At 31.9% G+C, this 24,080-nt stretch overlaps 2 protein-coding genes across 3 annotated transcripts in view; one reads left to right on the forward strand and one right to left on the reverse strand.

Moving 5' to 3' along the window:
* Positions 1-1,040: 1,040 nt before the first annotated feature.
* On the reverse strand, positions 1,041-23,751 carry LOC148621492 (cytosol aminopeptidase-like). Its single transcript, XM_088575951.1, has 14 exons — positions 23,598-23,751; positions 17,877-17,989; positions 16,262-16,422; positions 15,682-15,750; positions 13,865-13,976; positions 12,374-12,538; positions 11,123-11,278; positions 10,537-10,661; positions 9,526-9,614; positions 8,579-8,681; positions 7,798-7,877; positions 2,741-2,890; positions 1,954-2,047; positions 1,041-1,135 (listed from the first exon to the last, which is right to left on the reverse strand). The coding sequence occupies exons 1-14, from the start codon at positions 23,700-23,702 to the stop codon at positions 1,080-1,082; spliced, it is 1,578 nt and encodes a 525-aa protein (XP_088432077.1). The 5' UTR covers positions 23,703-23,751; the 3' UTR covers positions 1,041-1,079.
* Positions 23,746-24,080, forward strand: part of LOC148621493 (putative E3 ubiquitin-protein ligase HECTD2) — a 35,336-nt gene continuing 35,001 nt past the window's right edge. For both annotated transcript variants that reach the window (XM_088575949.1, XM_088575950.1), the window contains exon 1: positions 23,746-24,074. In XM_088575949.1, coding sequence (XP_088432075.1) covers positions 23,865-24,074 — 210 coding nt within the window. In that variant the 5' untranslated portion in view covers positions 23,746-23,864. The remainder of the gene's footprint in view (positions 24,075-24,080) is intronic.

Below are 24,080 nucleotides of genomic sequence, written 5' to 3' on the forward strand. Positions count from 1 at the left end.
CACTATGTTATCTGTGACTCAAAAAATATTAATCCAATATTGTTTAAACTTATTTACATTGAAGATTTGCATCTATTATGGAGATTTTTGATGATGTTTATCTCTACATTTAAAGTACGTTGAACCTGTCCATATTCACCAACCCAGTAGTCAGACTTGTATGACCTCGAATATACTAGATTTAATTCATCATATGTATGAAAATTTGGTGCTTTACAAAAAGTACACCGAGACTTCATTCCCTGTATTGAACATGTTTGAACTGCTCAATGATAGCTATGCACGTCTTCCTGTTTCTATAATTTTGATTTTGAGTACTTCTTGTATACAATATTTTTTTTAGATTGAAATATTCTCATCTTTTTGGTTCTTAAGCTGTTGAAGAGAGGTTACTTATTGAAACTTGTGTGCAGCATATCGAAATTTGCAATGTATATGATTGGTATTTTTTTGTATTTTGCAGCAGTACATGCTATCATTAGTACATTACTTCAGGAAATTAGTAATCCATACTGTAGTATTTTAATTGCATATTGTTTACATATATATTGAAGATACTTAAAATGTACATGCTAAAAATGAATGGTATGTATTGCTCATATTTATACATGTTTACACATAATGTTCTTGGAAGAAAATCTAAGAGAATAACTCTAATGCTATATTTGTAACTTAAAGCTTGTAGTGATGTAAATTCATAATACGGTACATTTTTCTTGTTTTAAATTTTAAAAACAAAGTATAAGACAGTATAACCTTAGTCTTGCATTTTGGACAGTGCTTGATTCTTTTTTCTCCACCTAAAATCAGTTTTTCAATACGTACACCATTTCAGACTGCCCAGCTTGTGTCTATATAAATATACATGTACTTTTTCCTTTGTATTAAAAAGACTTTATATTACAGTAAGTTGCTATAAAACAAACATCATTATTCTCACCCAGAGGAGACATGGAATATGGCTAAAATAGAGATTGCTTTGTACTGAAAGTGGAAAATTTGTTTCATTGGTTTTAGTAGACAGAAAAGTTCAATAGAAATTTTATATAAGAACTTTTATTTCTAAAAGATAATGATTGTCAAGATTTTTCACTCAGCATTCTCAAGAATTCAACTACAGTCCGGGTTGGTCTTCCTGGAAAATAACAAAAGCAATCAGTTACAAACAAAGTAATGTTTTATACAATGTCCATCTAAATAATCCTACTTGAAATTTGAATATAATCTAAGAATTGGCTGTTTCATTTTTGATGTTTCAGCAGCATATAAAAGTGTTAATGCAGTTTGCAAGTTTTAATTTATAATAAGCAATACAACTGTATCTTGTATAAGGTGACTGTGAAATGATGTAAATGACAATCACAAACCTTAAACAATGCTTCTAGGCATGCAGTCATATTTGCATACAAAACATCATTGTCCAATTACACAACGAAATTTGTTTCTGCTTGATCTCTTGTGTTTGTAGATAGTAGACAGATGACAATTTATCAGTGGCAGGTGGAAGGTTTAAGGGGTTCAACCCCGCTTTTTGGAAAATTGTTTTACATTATTACAAAATTAGCCTGGATCCCCCTTTTTTCGTGAACCCATCCCACCATTAAAATGCTGGATCAAACACAGATACCCCTGAATACAATTAAAGGATAATTTATTGCACCAGTGAATATAATAATATTATGAGTATAATAATAAAGTATTATAACAAGTGCTGGACATCAGTTGAATCATTACATTCTTATCACAAGACTTTAGTGTTCATATATTGATTGTTCAAGATTACAAAGTAATTATACTTTTAGCATATCAATTTTTACCATTGTTTTATTGCTGTTCTAAATGATTTACTTCGATTCTAATAGGACAGATTAGTGTTTTTTTTTTTTATGCATGTTTTAGATATTCCCCACTACGCCTGATTCTTACAAAGACTACGGAATGAAGTAAGATTACCTGTCATTCCTTGGGATAAATAAGGTATTTCACCTTTATTCATCATAACACCTGCTATATCCAAGTGCATCCATTCTTTACAGGTTACAAATTCCTTAAATAAAATAAAATATATTAAAAAATAAACTTAAAAAAAATACAAGACTACTTGTAAATCAGATAAATTAGTTTCATAGATAGAAAATATACCTGCTATACACATTTCTTATTTGATCCCTTACTAATTCAGCAAAGCATACCCATTAAATAACATTTTGTATATAAATGTTATATTTATAGTGAAAAAAAAAAGATAATATGAAGGAAAATTAAAAATCATGCAAATCTGTTATTCATTATTGTATTATGGACACAAGTTTATATAATTCCAATAGTTCACAGTTTACTTGAAGGAAAAAAGTGGCACCAAAAAATGGTACCAAAAAAAAAGGGATTAATAGATTAAGAGACTAGAAAATTACTATAGGACACTGTAATAACAGCATGCAATGAAACTCTATTGACAGCACAATAATTTTTTCATACACATGTATACTCCTCTATGCATTTTCAATTTGTACTTGCCATCATTAAAATGTATAGTGAAAATGACTCCACATTGAATACACACACAAATATACCGAACAAAACCTGCTATATGGGTGTGTTCAAGTGCTCCAAAAGGAGAACATTTGCTTTTTGCAAGATGGTACTTATGAAAATTTTTGACCTGCCTGATCCTTACAAGGATCTGCAATTAACTATTTTTTTGTCTCTGGTATTTAACAAGACACCTTTTATAGCATACCCTTAAAAATGCTGCTGCTGTACATGCTCCACCAGACCTGGAGTATTTACCAATGTTATTGATATCAGCTAACTGTGATTCTGTCACTTGCTTAGTATAATGCTGTAGTAATGGCATTCTCCACATTCTGTCTCCTGTCCTAGACCCAGCCTATAAGAAGAAAAATCATATCAGTCATTACAAGTGCTTGATTTATACATATTCAAATACATAGAATTTGATCTGAAAAGCTTTAAGGCCCAATTATGCTATCGAAGTAATCCAATAAAATCTTTCAAAGTTTTCATGAAACTTTGACAAAGTTTTTAGACCATGTAAACCTGCATAAAAATCTTTGAAGACTTTCATGGAATAGAACTCTATCCTATTTTTTAATTGATATTGACAGACTTTCATTGAAAATTTACCAAAAAAAATGAGTTTTTTTAATTTAAATAAACAATAAATGACTGGTGCTTGAATTTTCCCTGTCCATTTACTGAACTTGGATGATTGTGTAAACGAACTTAGACTCCATTTTCTTAATCAAAGTTTTCGTCAAAAACTTAGAAAGAAAAATTTGATGACTTTGATCATGTAAACAGCCCTATAGACAGGATTTCAGTCAAGCCCTACTTTGAATAAGACAGGTTTCTAATTTATTCAGAGTATGGTTTGGTTTATACAGGTTTTCACTGCATATGGAATTGGTGATTTTGTCTAAGGTATATATATATTCTTTGATTTTTGATGATCATCATACATTAACTCGGTTTCTTAAACACAGATTATGTGAGTAAATTGGTATACTGTGAAAGTACTTTCATTCTTGGATACCAATTTCATAGATTAAGGAAGATACGCAAGTTTATGGATTCTTGAATTTGTGGTTTTGAGGTTTTCAGTAAGAATATCAATGAGAATCTTCTTTTCTTTGGGAGTCCAATTTTGTGGTCTGGCTCAACTACGACAACCAAGAAAGTTTGTACCCAACGAAGAGTAGTATTGTCACAGTATAAGCCCTAGAAAATTGATGAAAAGATGCTAAAATAAGGATGGGAAATTACAAAAAGGAAGAAAATAGAAGAATCCAATGATGAGGATTAAGAAAAAATCAGCCATGTCTTTATCATCCTCCCAAGTCAGGGTTTTGAGTCCACCTTCACTCCCTTTGAGGGAGCAAAGGTGGACTCAAAAACCTGACTGGGGAGGATGAGTATTTATCTATTCAAAACAATTTAACAATTTAAAAATCAATGTAAAATAAAAAAACAAAACAAAACAAAACAAAACAAAATATCTAGGGTTTTTCTTTAAGTAAAAAATAAAAGTCATAAGATAAAATTCTATTATTGAAGATGTTAACTTAATAATTTTTTGCATAAAAAAAACAATAACAATCCTAGAAAGGTCACAGAATTTTACAATGATTTTCTTTTTGTACCCCAGTTATAATTTGACATTTACTTATTTTTGTGAAAGTGTCTCAAGAAAGTAGCAGAACTTGACAAGATGGACAATGAGGAAACAAGAAAATAAAAAACCATGATATGACAGGTCTTTCCATTAAACAATGTAAACAAACACATTCAAGCACATTAAATGAAAATGCTAGTGAGTTGGTATATAGTATCATGTTACATTACTTTGATGAAAAAATGAGTATTTTTTCCAACCAAACACTAATATTAGTACTTGGGTGGGCCACGGGGGTTTGTAAGAGTGATTACATGCAAGATACACTTATATGCGGGACTCGGTGTATATACCCCATTATCAGTATATTTTGCATATAATCACTTTTACGAGCCCCTGTAGATAGACTCTAGATGTGCAATGTACAATAAGATAAAAGTATGAAGATCAATACAATGAATTCTGCTTTTAACATGTGATCTATCGACAAAATATAGACATGTACAGATGTTTTTTTTAAAAATGATTTACACAAGTAAAATAAATCATGATTAGATCATAAATCTGATTTAAGAAATGTTTTTATCTTTTTACTTTAGTTGTACAATAATCATTCATTAAATAATCTTTTTCATGTGGGTTGCTACATTGTATATGTAGATTGTCTCTATTTCATGTGTTCAAATTTAGACCATGTTTTGGGATTTTTTTAATCGTCCAACTGTTGACCTTTTGGTAGTTTTTTTTATATATTAGCTGAGCTGTATAACTTCGTAGAAATATTTTAAGTAATGGTTTAAAAACAAGACAAATACATGCCTAGATCTAAAAATATATGTTATGACAAGCAAAATTTTTCACAAATACTTTTCATTGTCTGGGAATTTCTAAACAAACCAGTGCTTTAATTTTTTATAGCCATACGTCTTTTTATAACTAGACAGTGTAGTAGGTAGATGACTTAGCATTTTTATATGACCTTCAGCAAAAGACACCAATAAAACATATAAAGAAAAAAAGAAAAATTCTATATTTATTACTCATAAAAATGTGTCAGTATATCTTGTAAACAAAGAAATGACAAAACTAATTTATAAAACAAAGAAAATATTTTTTACAATCAATCTGCCTTTACCTCATAAAAAAAGACATACAAAACCCATGTCCTGAATTTTTAATCTTAAATTTTTATGCAAATTATTACAACATTAATACTACTGTAATATATTGCTAAATCATGCAAAGTAGATTCAACACTGCTTTGACTTACCAAAGAGTTACATGAGGTCATTTAAATTATGATTAGCAGAATTTATTTGGTTTCAAATGCTCCCTAAGGGAAGTAAATGGCAAGACAAGTAAAAATACTAAGGATCTGATACAAATATACAATAGACCTCAAGATGGTTGTAATTCTAGATAATTCAAGATAATGACAAGATAATTCTAAATTATGTAAAATGAGTTAAATACAGATTCATGTAAAAATCTGGCAGGATTTATAGGAATGATTATAATCCAAACATTTTGAAGAACATTTTATTGCTGGAATGTATATACCAGTAATACACCTCAGAAACATTCCCTGTACACTTAACAGTAATGATTTAGGATAGTGGAGGAACTTGAAAATTTGCTGGAATGCACTGTACTTTCCTGTCATTTTTATAGCATATAAAATCAATCAAAGTGATCTATCACAGATGTATTATTTCTATCATGATTGTTTTAAAGGTGTGTTGAATGCCTTTCTGCAATTTATATTGGATTGCAAATTTTTTAAAAGGTGTATCATCACTTGTAATATTTAAGTTAAACAAGCATTATGACAATATTAAATCCCCAACAGGAAGAAAAATCTGTTGAAGAGAACAGAATGCAAACTTCAAGCATAATTTGTTAACGAGAAAAGTGCATTAACATTCTAAGTCAAAGAACCATAACTCAGCCAAAAATCAACAGACCAGAACCAAATTCAAACCTGTAACTTATCAATGCAAAGCACTGTAATAAATATCAAATGTATATTTATTAGCATGATGAAAAAAAGGTGGAAAAATGATTCATTTGCATAATTTTATTAAGACAAAGGGCCATAACACAGCAAAAATATCAACAGACCAGATCTGTAACTTATCATGATTAAGCAACATACCAAATATCAAATGTATATCTTCTCAAGATCAATCAATGGGTGTATCAATTTACAAACACTGATTGAAATTTAACTTATCCAATAGATCATTTTGTCAATAAAATAGATCATTTTGCTAAGGTGTCATAAACTGCTACATGTAACTCTTATTTCCATTAGACATTAAAGTTTCATGTATTTAGTAAGTATTATAATTTTGCTTTTTCAACATCTAAAATATAAACATTTTTAATAACCCTAAATTATTTTACATGTATATATGTATATATATATATGTTTTTCAGTTCATGACATTCATAATGCTGAAATTCAATTTGTTTGCAACTGAAAACAAGTAAAAACAAGACATAAAACTGAACTAACAGTACTGCCTATATTTATGATTGGGTTCTCAAACATTTATGTAAATATTAGAGACTTGTTAAAAGTTGCCATATTTCTGAATTCTTAACATGCCATAGGTGTTAACCCTCCAGTTTTTTTAGGAACTCTCCGTTTATTTTACCCTTTGATCCACAAAAAAAGTCACCAGGAGGTGCGAGGCATCGCTTTCTTGGTTTCAAGAATTCCTCCTGAAAATACCTCCAGAACTGATTATTTTTGTCATTTATTGTCCGCCTTTTTTGTGTATGTCAACAACATGTGGGGCGTGAAAGCACTATATCATCAAAATGCTTGGAACAGCTGATCAATATTCAAGTCTCTCAAGAATAATCTTTGTTCCTATTAATAGATAGCATGATGTACAATTTCAAATGGCTAATTACATCATGACTATAGGGTGACACCAATGAATGAGCTTCCATTTTCACATGATGGAATAGACTCATTCTGGAACCAGATGGGTGCAGTGAAAAATCCTATCACTGAAAGTTCAACTTATTCTGAACTAGCTAAATTGGCCAGGTGCATGTGTGTCTTACCCACTAGATATACAAACTCTGAGAGAATATCCTGAGTTCTGAAGAAGATCCAAACTGACATGAGGTCAGAATTAAAGAATGACACAATCTACAGCTTGATGTTTACCAAGCAAAATCAGGCCATGAATATAACCCACTGAGAATGAGCTTGAAGCAGCCAAGAAGTTTAATTCATATTGTTGATTCAATTGTATATATCATGTATTTATGGTATTAATAAAATATTTTGCAATCATCAGTATTATTTAATTCATAACTTAACAAAATATGTTGATAAAGTCTTCAGCAAAATCTACTGCTATTCTACGATGGATTGCAGGAAATCTCCCACAATTAGGTTAGACTAAGTTAACAGGTATGAACATGCATGGGTACTTAATTTTAGGAATAATCACGCTGATCAAAAAATCTGCTCAATTTGGCCTTAGGTCCAAGGGAGATAATAAGTGGGAAAAAAAAGAAATGGTAACATAAGACTGCTAGCTTTCAATAGACCAAAAAATCTTCACTGACTCATATTAATGCAGTGAATATTATTTCATATTTGAATCTAAACTTTTAACCCCTAAAACAAAAGAACTAACCTTCTGTATAAGTTCCCATACTGAAGTAGAATTTGAAAAGACACCAGTAGCAGCTGATCCTAGGGCTACATCAACGGCACCTACAAGTACCAGATAAAAAGTTCTTTATAATATTGGCAAGAGTTCAGTGATGATTAGGCGTGGATCCAAGGACTGGCGTGCGCCCCTCCTAAAGCGGTAAGAAAAAAATTTTTCACCACGAGTTTTACCCAATACTATTTTTTGCCTTGCTTTGCATGGCATTTAATTCTATTAATGCCCCCACCCCTAAACTCAAATCCTGGATCCGCCCCTGATGATAAAATGTAGCTGTGAAGGTGATTACCAGTCTATGTATGAATCAGGCAGTTAGTGAAACATAGTCAATCTGTAGGTTTAGATCCAATTAGTAAAATTTGTGTATCATGCAAATTAAAAAGTAAAGACAAGATTTATTTTGTTTGTTTTTGGAAATTATAGATCACCAATAAAATAAACTTAAAATGCAGAAAGCAAGAATTGGTAAATATGAAAACAATTCCAGCAAAAACATTCTGTAGACAAATGTACCAATATCTGCGCTATTTCTGTAAATATAACAAATATTTCTAAAAATTACATCACTCTAACAATTTATTGTAAATTTATTTTTCTTCACTATTTTTGGTGAGCAACTGAAACACACATTTTTGCTAGTAGCAACAAAATGATATTGTCTATGTTCTTTGTTTTACATTTTTTTAAATCCCTTGTGACAAAGCTATATGGCTGAAGCAGAATACACTGAACAACAGGTACTTACCAGTTAATGTTGCCATATCGACCACTGTGCGAGGATTAAAGGTCTCAGCATAACACAGAGCATCAGCCAGTATCAACCTTCCTTCGGCATCAGTATTGTCAACCTAATAAATACAAGTACTTATAAGACTAACAGAAAACTGACAAGGAAATATTGATAGTTTTCAAATATAAACCTGAACTAGCAGGATGCTGACAATTCATTTATACATGCATATGTATCTGTTAGGAGTTCCTGTGGAATTCAGCATATAAACCTGAACTAGCAGGATGCTGACAATTCATTTATACATGCATATGTATCTGTTAGGAGTTCCTGTGGAATTCAGTATTAATCAAAGCAAATTCAAGCACTACTCTTTTAACACTAGGATACATAACTAAAGCATACATGTACATAACCATTTCAACTAAAAAAAAAACTAAATCCTAAAATAGCTGGAAATCAGTATTGCTGAATTTTCATCAGTGCCAATTTGATCATAGTTAATTATTGAAACATCTTCTTTACATGAATTGGAACATGTAGAACTTCTATAATATATAGTATGTACCAAGCAAGCTTGAATGTATGTATAAATGTGCAGAACTTACCAGGATAGTTATACCTTAATATAAAGACACTATGCATGAAGACTTCATGTTTTAAAGATCATTTCTCATAGTCAAAATAGACAGCATAATATTTGAATCATCTAAAAAATTTAGGTCACTTTCACACAATCAAGTACTAAACCTGACTTTTCTCTGGTTGACAAATCTTTGAGTCACATGTAAACAAGTGTGCTAACTATAAAGTAAATCGCTGGATACCTTTTCGCTTTTGCATATGAACATATGAACATGTAAATTATGTTAATAAATTTTCCACAATGATAGGGTTACCATAGGGGATTCCAGTGACATTATGTCAATAGGAGTAGCATTTTAGAAAGAGAAATTCATTACCTGTATAGTTTTACCATTCATGGCAGTGACAACATCACCTGGTCTTGTGGCACATCCACTTGGCATGTTTTCACAAAGGGGGATAAATGCTGTCAAAATTTAAAAATAACATTTTTTTATATGTAACTTAAGAATTATATCATGTTCTATCATCATATATTATATAAGATTCTTTTCATTTTTAAATAGTAATGACTGCATTACTGGTATCTAAAAAAGGACACAAGGGTGTATGAACCATTAAACTGAAGATAACATAAAGAGAATGGATATGGTGAATATTGCAAAGAGACAACAACCCCACCGGCGTGAAAAATGTCAGCTCAAAGCCACTCATGGGTCATGGAACAAAGAGGAAACCATCACATCACAGATCAGGCTGCATCTGGCCCAAAAACAACATTATACACAGATACAGCAAAATAACTTCCCCTATATACTCAAGCAACATAAAAGTAAACTGGAAGTGAAAACGAAACAATACATACAAAGGCTTAAGTATGGAAACATAGTTTTTACATACAGAGTATGCTAGTAATTTATATATATTTAAAATTGAAATATATTTTGATATTCATAACCTAATTATATTCCTGATATTTACATTTTCTTGCTAACTACATGTGTTTTTTATTTCGTTTTTGTTGTTGTTGATTGTTTTTTTGTTTTTTTTTGTTCTGTCTTTTTTTAGGGGGGGTATTTGAGGGTCTTTCAAGTACTAGATATAAGATTGATTGAAAAATCAAAATGTTATTTTTTTAATATTACAAGTAAAAACCTTCAAATACCAGTCTTGCACAAATTGTACAAGCATCTGTAATGTACTAAAAATAAATTAATAAGATAAAGTACTTTTTTTTATTGTAGATAAGTACATGTAGTCAAACTATTTCTGTTCATACTTGTAGTAAGCTTCAATCTTATTCTTTTTTTCAAACTTTTCTGTATTTAGGAACAATCAAGTGTCTTAAAACCAATAATTTCCCTACAATGAAAGTCACTTGTACCTGCCTTTCACATGAATTGGAATATTAAGTCTTGCTATAGTTAACATTGTTCCTGCTACACATGCAGCACCACCCATGTCAGCTCTCATTTTATCCATATCTGCAGATGGCTTAATAGATATTCCTCCACTGAAAAAGTTCAAGATATTCAGTGAAAATCAGACTTTTATGTTATCTAGATGTGAACTGATTAATACAAGAAAGTATCAGCTAGCAAGGCAGAATATTAAGATTCCGAGCGAGTGAGTGCAGCAAACAAGCCAAAAGCTTCCTATTCTATCAGCAGGCTCATGTTTTACCTAAAGTACACTCACCTTCAGAAGACATATGATCTTTCTTTAATTAAATACTAATAAAATTGTCATTCTCAGATGATATAACTTTATATTTAAGTTGAAAATATGAAATTCTGTGTAAATTTCTGTAATTTCTTTAGATGAAATCAATTTGCCAAAACAATTTTGAAATACTATATATATATGTTAACATTGGTTCCACAGTTGTACATATGAAAAGAAGAAGTAGCAATACCAAATAGTTTGATAGATCATAAAATTACAGTTAATACTGCATATCTAAGTTTAGGGTACCTGTCAAATGTTACACCTTTTCCTACAAGTGCCACAGGTGAACTTGATGAGTTAGTTCCCTTGTATTCCATCTCTAGGAAGACAGGAGGTTCCACTGATCCTTTAGCAACTGACAGGAAGGACTCCATCTTCTGGGATTTAATCCATTCCTTGTCTCTGTACAAAATACATTCAGATACATGTATTTCAATAATTGACAATTTTAAAATGAGTAAAAGTATGTGCATAAATTATACTGGAAAATGAAACTAGAAAAAAAATGTCACATCTCTCCACACTGAAGCACACAATTTACTTACAAAATTTTGTATTAAAACTGTCTCGGGAATTCAGTTGTGTCTGTGAGGCATACATGATGCCCCTCCTACTTACATGTATAATTCAATGTCCTTTATAAAACATAAGGGATATATAGTAAATAGGAAGTGAAGTGATGTATAAAAAACATGGAATATTGAAATTGATTAGTCCAACTATCCCTAACTTTTGGAAAATTTACAAAACACATCTGCATAACATATAAAAATGTCCTAGCTCAAATCTGTGGGAGTAAATAGCTGAACAAACCATGTATTTCCTATCCAGATTGACAAATTGGAAGAACAACAAAAATGGTAAATTAATATCCCCTTTACCCCAATTTCACAATTTTAAGTCCTGCATATAATAAGCAAGTTTTAGTGTACAGTATAATTGTTCATTCAATCATATTTTCACTTTCATACCTATAGCCAATGAAGCTGTTTGTTTGTTGTTTGTTGGGGTTTAATGTCTGAGCAGCCAATGAAGCACTGTTTTTCATAGTATTAGTTTTGGAAGACAATTGACCAGTTAACACAGGTAAAAACACAGATACTGATTTTATGACACTCAGATCATGATTTATCTTTATTTGATTTTCAGATTTTGTTCAGTGGTATAGGTCAGACATTTTACACAATCATGAACAGTTTAAGGAGGTAGACTTAGGGTAAGGGAAATAACTCTTGAAATCAGTGGTATGTTAGTATCATATTCAATTTCACCAAAGCCAATCAAGCTTTCATTTGAAACAGACTGAAATCAGTCCAAGTTACTTTGATGCTCACATGAGATTGATGTAAAATGCTGAATACAAACATTCCAATCATTTGTAAGAGTTGTGTCCCTTACCCTAGGTCTACCTCCTTAAGTTGGTTTTCTGAAGAATAAAATAAATAAAAGACAGAGAGAGAAAATCTCAGCAGTAGATACACATAGACAGAATCTTACCTTACAAAAACATTAACCTTCTTTGTTAAATTAAGTCTATCACTAACAATCTGAGAGAAACTGGTTGGTGTCAATTTATTGGCCGGCATTTCCATTAGACGACTAGAAAACAACTGACCTTCGGCCATTATCACCCCTCTAGTCCATAGATCATTGTTTTTGTCTCTGGAAATTAAACAAAATTGAAATATTCGTCAGCTAATATCTAAATTATTGTTTACTAATGAATATCTAAATTATAGGTGTTAACCTTTAACAATCCTAAAGAGAGAAATCTCTCAAACATTTCATATTTTAAGATTTGCTGAGATTTTATTTTCACAACATGTTTTATGTTTAATCACAGAACTTATTTAAACTTAGGTACCGGTAAATCCAACTTTTGGCTAAATCTCCCTCTTTGAAAAGGTCATGAAATATCGGGAGGTTACCACCAAATATTGAGAGACTTAATACCTATGATCTAAATTGAAAAAATTCCACTTAATAGGTTGGCCTTACATTTGATCAAATGCCTGTCTTACATGTACCAGGCAAAACAATAACTTATAATGTTATACCCTATTTGGCTAGAGCTAAAGAAAGGTGACCTGATGATCACAGAAACACCCTACATTTACAAATTTTGAAAAACTTGAAAAGCAGAAGTTTTACAAGATATGGGGCCATAAAACCTTAACAGTAAATGCTAAATATATTATTATCAAACTAGGCCAGAATTTAACTAGAGGAACCAAACATTGAATGCATTGTGAACTGCAAAAGGGATATATACCTTTAACACCAGGAGTTTAGAGCTTCTCTTAATGCATGAATATATGTTTGGTTGGTTTTATCAATAGGAAAAGATGCAGAATCCTTTGCATCCCCTTAAAAAGAATTTGTTAATGCTTTTTTTTTCAAGAATTGCAAAACTACACGTAATATTTTTTGTTGAAGAATCAGCTGATTTAAGAGACCAGTCTCAATGACTTCCATCAATATGTACATCCTGCATCTAATTAAACAAACAATAAAGGACCATTTCAAGTGTCTTAACTATATCTAATATTTTGTTTTATACAACACTTTTAAATTGTATATATGTAATCATTTCCAAAATAAGCCAGTCATGCCTGGTAGATCTGAGCCCAGTTTCATTAAATATCACAAGCTGGGATTTTTCACGATTATTATAATTCCTGTCAGGGGTAAAAAGACTTGATGGTCCATAGCTTTTCCCAATTTCATCTCAATGATCCACTTATAGAAAATCAAAAGTCGATAATAAAGTGTCAGTTAAAAGGGTTTAAGGTTCAGGATCCAGGTAAATAAACCTCTGTCCTTAGTCGGAAGTTGAGGGTCCTAGACCTGGATCAACATTAATTTGAACCCTGTTTCCAACAATCTGATAGGTTAATGTTTTAGTTGGATGGATTTGAGAAAATTCTCAATTTAAGATTTCAATGAAACTAGGCCAAGACCAATTGCAATATCTCTCCAATAGCATACCTGTCCTGACAGAATTCTGTGTAGCATCTCAAATTAACCCTGGGTTTTCTTTTATCCTCAGCCTTTAATTCATCATAGCTGTATAAAGATAGGACACTGCCTTCAGCTGCAGCTGTAATAAAAATTCATCAACATCAGTAATAAGTGGTAGCAAACAAAAATTCAATATCTGGAAATGAAATGTCATTGAGAGAATGTATAACAGAAATAAGAGTCTCAAATACTATTTTAAAAATTTAAATGATTGTCTAAAACACTTACTCAAATAGCTAAAAACGCATGTGATTTTCAAGTTTATGGTTAGATGTCCCATGCATAATTGGTAATTCAAATATCAATCCCTCATAATCAGCTACAGTACTGTAAACAAAATGATTTTCATCAATCATTGACAATTTAATAGTCCTCAATATGTTCCTAATTATTCACTGTGGAAATAAGGTACCACAAACTAGTCATGTATCCAAGTATTCGAAAGCACAAAACAATCAACTTCCAAAAACAAGTTAAAAGGTTAAAAGTAAAAAAAAATTGCTATGAAAAAAATCACAGCAAAGGGTAAATGACATTAGAATATGTTTATATTCTTACAATTTATATGTGCAATTTTTGTAAACATTATAATTTGTATGAATATTTTTTAGTTTATATACAAATAATATTGAACATATAAAATTAGTGAATACAAATGATAATCTGTACAAAAATCAGCTAAAAATCACTTACAACTTGTACAAATTTTCATTCATTAGTAATTGTTTAAAAAGAAGAAATTCTCATTACACAAGTATGAACATAAACTATATGTATTAATATGGAAGAGAACATTTTTACACAATCTCACCAAAAACAGTTAATTTTGGCTTATTATATTTCCATTTTTGAATTTAACTCATTGGATCACGTCATAGAATCGTGACAACAATAATTACACATGAAATTTAACTTTTTGCACTTGCATTTTCAAGATTTACAACCACATTTACACCTGCAATATAAGTAACCCTGACCATCAGTTTTATAAAGTTTGCCAAAAGCTTCAGGAAAGAAATCAGTAGGAATGGAAATTGAGGTCACACTACAACCATACTATTTTCAGGCTCAATTTCAGTTCATTAATTTTGAGAAAATTGTACTTAGAAGCATTATTTTTAATTACAGATGATGTCAGCTCTTGCTAAAATTTATCCCCTGATCAACCATACATATAGTAAAATCCTTGATACAAACAAAAAAAAACTTTCTTTAATGCATGTAAGACAATCTTTTAAGAATTACTCACCAACAAAATGAATGACTGTGATAAATCACACATTGAAGTGTAACTCACAAAAATAATATTCCCTTAAGCAGTCTTTGATTTCAATATAGGCTGATTAATTGATGGTAAACTTGATTCATACCATTAACCTTTTAAAGAGTTCATGTGGAATATTTACCCCTATTGACACTGTCTCAAGTAAAAGCAAATTTTTGATGTAAAATTTCAATTATTCAGTATTTTTCACAGAAAATATACAAGTAGTAACCAAAAACCTTCCACAAATATTACATGTTTATGTGGAAGGTCATTAATTTTTCAGTGATTTTTTTTGGAAGTCTCCCCCTTAATGTGGGAGGGTTAACATTATGCTGATTAAAAACCGAACACTGAAGTTTGTACAAGCTGATTTTGTAAAAAATATAATTCATATTCATAAATTTCATAAAAATTAAAATTTTTATAAACTGAAAATTCTATTTTTTTATAAAACATTCATACAAATTACAATTTGCACAAAATTACAACTTGTAAACAGCATATACTTATCACATGCCTTCTGCATCACCACATGGAGCTACCTCTATTTCTGTTTCTCCAATATCTCTTAACTGTCTAACAGCACCTGGATAGAAAGAAAAATAAGTCGGAGATTTAAAGGGTTATTTTGCCATGTTTTCTTTGCTGAATTATTTGATATTGTTTAAAATTGATGAGTGACGAGCTGAATAATATCATTTTACAAAGGTTAAGGACTTTACAGAAGTACCTACATAACGAACATGAAGACAAAGAAAAAATTATCATTTTATGAACTGAGTTTCAACAATCAAATATTTATTAAATTCCTGTTACTGTGATAGTACTTTTTGGTACCAATTTTCTTGGTTTAAGGGAAAATGATCAGTTCGTGGGTTCTTGAATTTGTGGATTTGAAAACTCTATCATACAAATGAATGAAAAATTTCCTTTTCCAAATTTCATGGTTTATCAAACCCACAAAATCCACAAAAATTGGTACCCCATGAATAATAATACTTTCACAGTACATTTTATTTTATTGACATAAATGTTTGTTACATTTAAATGTATTTCATCAATATCTAATAATCACAGAAACTTTAAGAGAATCTAACCTGCCACTGCAGTTCTAATTTGATCCCTTCCTTCATCCAAGCCCTCTAATTCATTGTATCCTGTCCCTTTCTTACCAAGACATACAGCGGTAACAGAAGAGAACTCAGGATCCAGACCATAAAATGTCCTACTCTTCCCTTTCTTCAACTTCTTCTTTATCCTGTTCCATAAATAAAATCAAATTGTTTGAAATGGAGGTTGATATTAAAGTCACAACAATGAAATTGGGATAATACTGGTAAGTTTTTTTAACTTTCTAAGAATGACCCCATCACTTTTGTCAATTTCTCTCCAATAAATATGCAGTCCACAAAATTGACACTAGCCTAACAGCTAGGCTGGTAAAAATGCTGGTGGGCTTGCAGAATTTCGCTAACATGCCAATGACTGCTATATTAGTTTATCAAAATTTTTGAGCTTGGGCTTGTTGTCAGACTCTTATATGGCAAAGATTGAGTATGGCACTCTTCTTTTTTTACTTTTGATAGTATGATCCTATCCCATTTTCTTTTCTTTTGTTAGTATGATCCCATCTGTTTTTTTGATTTTTTTAAATAATTTACATAATACCATCCTTTTTTAGGTTTTGTTAGCATGATCCCATATTTTTATACTTGTTGGTATGATGTGCTATTTTTTTGGGGGTTGGTATTATCCCATTCTGTTTACTTTTTTTAGAATGATCCAAACTCTTTTCACTTCTGTAAGTATGATCCCTCTAGATAGTAATGTTCCAACTCGTTTTTCCTGTTTGTAAAGTCTAGAATTCTAAAAAATAGGATTCTGGAGCAGGGTTATGTTGCTACAAGATTGAAGTCATCACTACAGAAGTTTTATGGTCACCATCATGAACTCGTAGATCGTTACAGTGTATCTATCTGTGTCATGAAAACTGATTTGTTCAACGTGTCAAAATTTCCCTTTCCTCTTTCCTCTAACCCGGACTTGACTTTTTTATGAGCAACTCGGCGGGTGTTTCTAGAAAAAAAGAAGACACTTACCCTACCAATGCACCTGGTCCATGCTCCCAGTTTTTAGTGGAGTCTGAGTTGCTCATTTGCTTTTGTTACTTTGTATATATGATTTTAGTTACTTTATGTTCTTTGTTGTTTATGTCTGTTTTCCATGACTGGTCTTTGTCCTTGGATTGCATTCTTTTGATTACCGCTATAACCTTGATTCCCTTGATTACTCTTTCACATCCCTTTAAGTCAAACACTGCATCAACATTCAAACATATTTTTTGTTCTTCTTGGAATTAACATTTTGATCAGCCTTTTTGGACAAGTATTGACCCATTTCAACCACCTGTTTGCTGGATACTTTTACCCTAGTCTTAGTTTTTTTTTTAAGTTAAGCTTCCCAGATTAGGTTGGAGACTCCAACAAAATCAATGAAAACGTTAGGATCTCCCACATAAAAAGGTAAAAGTGGAAAGTTTCTGGTTCACCACTAAATTTTGTGAAAAATACTAAATAATTGTTTACGTAAAAATCTCCTGCATTAGACTGAATTGGGGAGAATCTCCAACATGAACAGTTCCAAAGCTTGACAGGTATGACATTACTTAATTTTTTCTCATTCAGATAGAACTTAGAAGTTGTGCAAACTTACAACTTGATATCTGCAGTCAATTTCTGTTTAACCTTATTATTAAAACCTTCTGATGCTTTAGATAACTGAATATCATCTTCTCCTTCGTAAACTCCCAGTACAAGTCCTTTATCCTGTAATATAAAAAATATTTTCTTTACAGTGATTTTGTTACTAGTTTTTTTGTTTTTAAAAATGCCCTCTCCTCTCCTGGATTGAGAAGTAAAAACTGGCTGGTAGGGAATAGAAAATGCTGGGTAAGCTAGTATTTTTTTGGAATTTTCCCAGATCTATAAATTATTTTGGGAAGAGAAACAGTCTAGAGTTAGAGGTGAACTTAAGGTAAATTCATTCAAGAACTATTTAAAAAAATCAAATGTTTACCTAGAATAACAATCAGACATATAGTAGGTTAATATATATAATAAAAAGTTTCATAAATGTTAAGGTATTTTTTAATCCTTTGTGTTAAAAAAAACAAAGAAACAAAGAAAAATGACGATATCAACTGTATTATATTTTTATTAGCCTCAATTATGGCTGAATTTAACATAGAGAGCAATGAAAAGTAGTATGCATTATAATATAGAGTGTAGCTGGAAAGCATGATAATTTTCTCTTACAAAATTACTATTAAACAACAGAGGACCAAACTAGTGTAGACACCTCAGTGACAGCACAGAGACAGATTTAACTAAGGAATTAATTCTTTAATTGACTAGCTCAACCATTGTAGCTACCATAAAGTTATTTTTTTTAATAAGGTGCCACAGTAACTGGAGTTTGAACAAGAAAAAAATGGCTCATTTGTAATATCCCTGCTTTCATTCACAGTATAAGAAAAATAAACATAGTCCTTGGTAAACAAGTTGTTGTCAATTTTTTTTTAAAATATATCCCACCATATGGTATACCTACAAGAAGAAAGTGTTAAAATTTCAAACAGCTTTCATGAGCAGTTGCTGAGAAAATTGAGACAAAATTTTCAACTTTCAAAAATTTAAAGTAAAAAAAATAAGTAAGTACATGTACTCAGTAAACAGGAAGTTGTCAGTTTTTTCCAAAAAATAGATCAATCCATATGGCATTTCTACAGGAAAAAAGTGTTAAAATTTCAAGCCACTGTGATGAGTAGTTGCTCAGAAAAGTGTGATGGAAAACAATTTAAAAATTGAAACACAGACACACAAACAAGGGTACAACAGCATACCCCCTTCCCCTTTGGACTGGGGGTTTAATAATTGAATGAAGTTTAACATCATGTTTTTCATGCATTTCAGGACAAGAGTAATCAAACAGACCCTGCTTTTTGCTAGATAAACACTCTGACCTAGACTTAAATAAGCCAGCAGTCATTCCAATCAGGAAGGCAGCACACAAAGGCAACAGCCCACGTATAGGCAGTTGTTCCAATCAGGAAGGCAGCACACAAAGGCAACAGCCCACGTATAGGCAGTTGTTCCAATCAGGAAGGCAGCACACAAAGGCAACAACCCACGTATAGGCAGTTGTTCCAATCAGGAAGGCAGCACACAAAGGCAACAACCCACGTATAGGCAGTTGTTCCAATCAGGAAGGCAGCACACAAAGGCAACAGCCCACGTATAGGCAGTCATTCCAATCAGGAAGGCAGCACACAAAGGCAACAGCCCACGTATAGGCAGTCATTCCAATCAGGAATGCAGCAACTATTTGATTATTGGGGGGAGGGACTATAGATTTTTTTGGTTTACTATCTTTTTTTTGGCCTTTTGCAAAAATTGTCATGGCAAAAAAAAATACAAATTTTTTTATCATCAAATATACAGTCAAAGCATATTAAAGCTAAAAAAAATTAAAAAAAAACAAATAATTTATTTTCACATTGCTAAAGACATATATTTTCTCAAAAATTATAAAACAAACTTTTTTTTCAAAGTAATTCATAGCCTAGCTTCCCCAGATATCAAATTGTTGTCAAGACTACCATGGGGGTTTGTAACTGGAGAGAATGAAAACTTCCTGAAATAATACAGTACCTAAACTACAACTATGAACAAAAGAATTTTCCTCTGACATGGAAGTATATATTCTTCTTCTCTAAGTTTTCCAGTATACCATCAAAGTTTAGGTGATTACTTATTGGTGCATGCGTGGCCTATATACATGAAGTGTTAACAATTATTATGAAACTTATTTATATAGAAAAATTGTGCAAAGAACAGAAGTACATGTAGTAGACATTTATGGTTAAAATTATGTACAGGAATAATTAAATGAGGGAGGAGAGAACAGCATGTGAAAGCTGTTCTCTGATGATGTCTACTGAGGTAGAATGGGCAACTGCAATAGGTAGTAGGTTCCACTGAGTGATGGTGTATGGGAACAAGAGGCTCCCAGAAGCCTGAATCAATCACCTGGTTGAATGGCAATAAATTCAACAAGAAGTTGTTCAACAATTTTTTCAAGGGCAATAACTCTTACAAGGATGACCATGGGCACATGGTGATGGCAAAAGCTCACAAGGCCTTTGGCCAGGTGAGCTAAAAATGAAAACCTGTAAGAATCTTTATTAGTGTAGATATGTCTGAAGGTGAGAGCATGATATTTTCTGGTGCTTGGGTCTGATGGAATTAGAATTGTGCTGGATGGAATAGCAACAAGTTAATATGTGATCTTGTACATCATTACAAGGCGACTACAGGTAAGCAACCCGCATTCTTGTAGTTTTGGCCTGTTTAGTGTGTTCAGCATCGCAGATACACTACTAGTGTTGTGGTAGTTATTACAAGCATACCTAGCAGCCTTCCACTGAACCACATCTATCTTCGAAATAAAGTCTTGGGTATGAGGATCCCAAACTGAGAAGGAACACTCAAGTTTGGGTGGTACAGTGCTGGTTGTTTGTATTCAAATTGGTTTTGAGAAATCTGAGTGTTTATTAGCTTTTGAAATGATGTCTATAGTGTGCCATTTTAAGTCTGCGAGAACAGTGCATTTATCTGGGTGGAAGCCATTAGCCAGTCTTGGTAACATTTTGCTGCTGCATGAAGATCACTTTGTAGTTTAAGGCAGTCACTCTGCGATTTGATAGGCACGAAAATAATACTATCATCAACAAATAATTGTAGTTTGCTGTGTTTAAGATAATCTGGGAGGTCATTGATATATACCAAGAATAAAATAGGACTTTATACAGTGCCTTGTGGTACTCCAGAGGTGACAGAGACAGTGTTGGATGACTTGCTTTCCATGACTACCTTTTCAGTGTGGTCAGATAGAAATGCCGAAATCCATTTTAAGGTTTTGCCTGAAATTCCGCAGTAGTTTAGTTAGTAGATTAGATGCCAGTGAGAAACTTTGTCTAAATCATTAACGAAATCCATGATGATCAGATCAGTCTGTCTAAATGTGGTGTTTAAGTTGTGGAGTTCTTGAACAAATGAAAGAAGCTGTAAGAACATGAGCGAGAGTGGTGAAATCCATCTTTAAGATCATTAAAAATGTCATTTGACTCTAGATGTTTCATGATGTGTCAGGTGACAATGTCTTCCATTAACTTGTAGCATGTACAAGTTAACAACACTGGCCTGTCATTGAATGTTTCTGAAAACTATTGCACTAATTAAAATGAAATTCATATCAAATGAAAGAAAACAATCTGCTGAATGGCAATGGCTATTTTTAATAAGTGTCCTTTGAATAACAATAAAATGATGACTAAATGAATGTACCTATGTCTTGAGAAAGAAATATCAAAATTTTTCATTTTCCTAAACTTTACCCCAGTAAGCTGTCAATCATTGTCTTTCTATACTACCCATCAAAAGATAAAAGATACTTCTTTAAGATGATATAATTTTTATCACATAATAATGAGTTTGAAATACTTTATTAACAGTTAGAAGTTGACCAATTTCATTATTTTTCCATGTGGCAATTACTGATAAATAATAGGTATTTATTGAATGCTACAGGTTAATTTTGATATTTTTATTATATTTTAGAGTTTTGAGAACACACCCATCCTCAGCATTTTCATCATAACTTTGTCATTATAAGTTTGTAAATTTTATTACCTATATAACTAAATTCCTGAATATATTCTCTTCCCTCCAGTATGCATATCTCAAATGTAAATCTTAAAGGCTTGAAGTTTAACCAGTATAAAGACTGTGGTGGCACAGTTATTTTTACACATTATGTAGACTTTGTTAGGAGTGCCAGCCCTGTAATGTAAAGTCCTTGATTCTTGATAGGCTTTCCTTTGATCTTTTTGTACAAATGGTTTTATCTTTTTATATTTTACTGTGTATTTACTGTTTATCCTTTTCTTATATAGTGAGCACCACACAGCAGTGTGAGCTCTACGGTTATTACATATAGTATCAAAATTTCCCTTAAGGTTCTCCAATATACTAACGGAAAAAAAGTCATGTCCCGGAAGTATCAAAAAGTGACTGTCCTTACGGAGAAAATTCATCGCTTTCATAAACCAAACAAATAAAAGTACATAGGTTAAGATTATGTTTCTGTAAAAATAAATTCATCTTTTCTGATAGTTTTTGAGTCTTTCTCTGTTTTTTTTAGTAATTAAAAGAAGTGAATATGATGTTTTCAAAAGTTTGGGAAACATGTGGATGTATATACGTGTATCTTCACTGTTCCTGTCGCTGTTGTCAAAAACCTAACCCGCCCTGGAAAAAAATATAACTTTAATTATATTATCCAAATCAAAGCATAGCTTTTCTGTAGGAAAGGCAATCATACTCTTGTGCGGAATTTGCAGCTATCGTCTGAATATTTTGTTTATGTCACATGATATGTGTAAAATATTCCCACCATCCGTGGAGAACTGTAATATTTCTGGTATCTGTACAGATTGATTTGACAGGCCAAAACTGATAAGGATGTTGCTAGAGATGCCCTTCAGGGATAAATCATGTAAAGAATTGCGAAGTGCTATAAAGTCATTGACCATTTTGAGAGTGAGGGGAAAGGGGGATATGGAGTTGGAATTTTAGAAAAACTTTTTTTTCAAGTTATTCATTTATTGAAAAAAAAACTCCCCCATTAATTAACAACACAGATTTTCAAATAAAAATATTGATTTTACTTGCTGCTAATATAAATAAAAATAATGCATTTGTTAAGCAAAAATTTTCATCCGGGTCGACCCCCCTCCATAGTAATATCCTTTATTATTTTTACGATTCTCACACAGACTACGGTTATAACATAAATTTCCCCTAAGGTTCCCCAAGATGGTACACGTATGGTACAGCTCACGGTGCTCGCTGATTTAGGCAATGCCTACCCCATATCACATTACTATGTAATGGGCATGTGGGCATGTATAGTCTACATGTACCCCAAAGTTAAGATGGACATATCTGGTCAAATCAAAAATAGCTATCTTAATATCTTTACAAAAAAAATTCTACCAACATTTTACAGATCAGATGAGATGATGATCATGACACTCACTGACTGACAGAGGCATTTCTTAATTTGACATAGAGGTGACCATGCAAAATAAAAATAACATTCAGAACATAGCTATGTGTAACCCTTGGCTTATAAAGATATACATAGGTAGATGATTCTTCATGTAACCTATATAATATCTAATATACATGCAGTGATGAAAACTTCACAAATGTGTGTACACACTCTATCCCTTTCAGTTGCAAGGCCTTTGTGATACGGTATTTTATTTCACAACAAATTCAACTTTTAAACTAGTTAACAAAAAACAAAAACCTTTTTGTGGGTTGTGCTGAACAGCCTTGATGGTCTTATCAATAATGTATGAAGAGTACGCAAGCTTTTCATATGTCCTCCAAAAGTTTTCATGGGCGCAGCCATATTTGTTCCTCGTGTTTCGTTCCGTTACAGAGATTCCGTAAAATTAGAATCAGTCGCTAATGTAAATCAAGATGGAGATCTAGAGCAGGCTCAAAACAGAAATGTGGTCACAAGATTTTTATTTGTAATAGTACAATGTGACCGAAGTTGATATAAAGTTTCATGGCAGCCACAGAGAGTGATGCCGAACATGTAAAGTATATTACATGTCCAATATGTGATTACAAAGCAAAGCAACAAGCGAGTTCTCCACCGAGAACAATCTGCCCAAAATGTGGGAATTTTTATCAGGATTCAGGAGATGGGCCTCCACCACATAGGAGACTTGCAAGGGAAAGACAGGAAAGGAATAATGTTGCTGATTGCACTGAAGTAAGA

Source organism: Perna viridis, chromosome 3 (genome assembly GCF_037379345.1).
Source record: "Perna viridis isolate PV_CMFRI_1.1 ecotype Kerala chromosome 3, ASM3737934v1, whole genome shotgun sequence".
Lineage (NCBI taxonomy): Eukaryota > Metazoa > Mollusca > Bivalvia > Mytilida > Mytilidae > Perna > Perna viridis.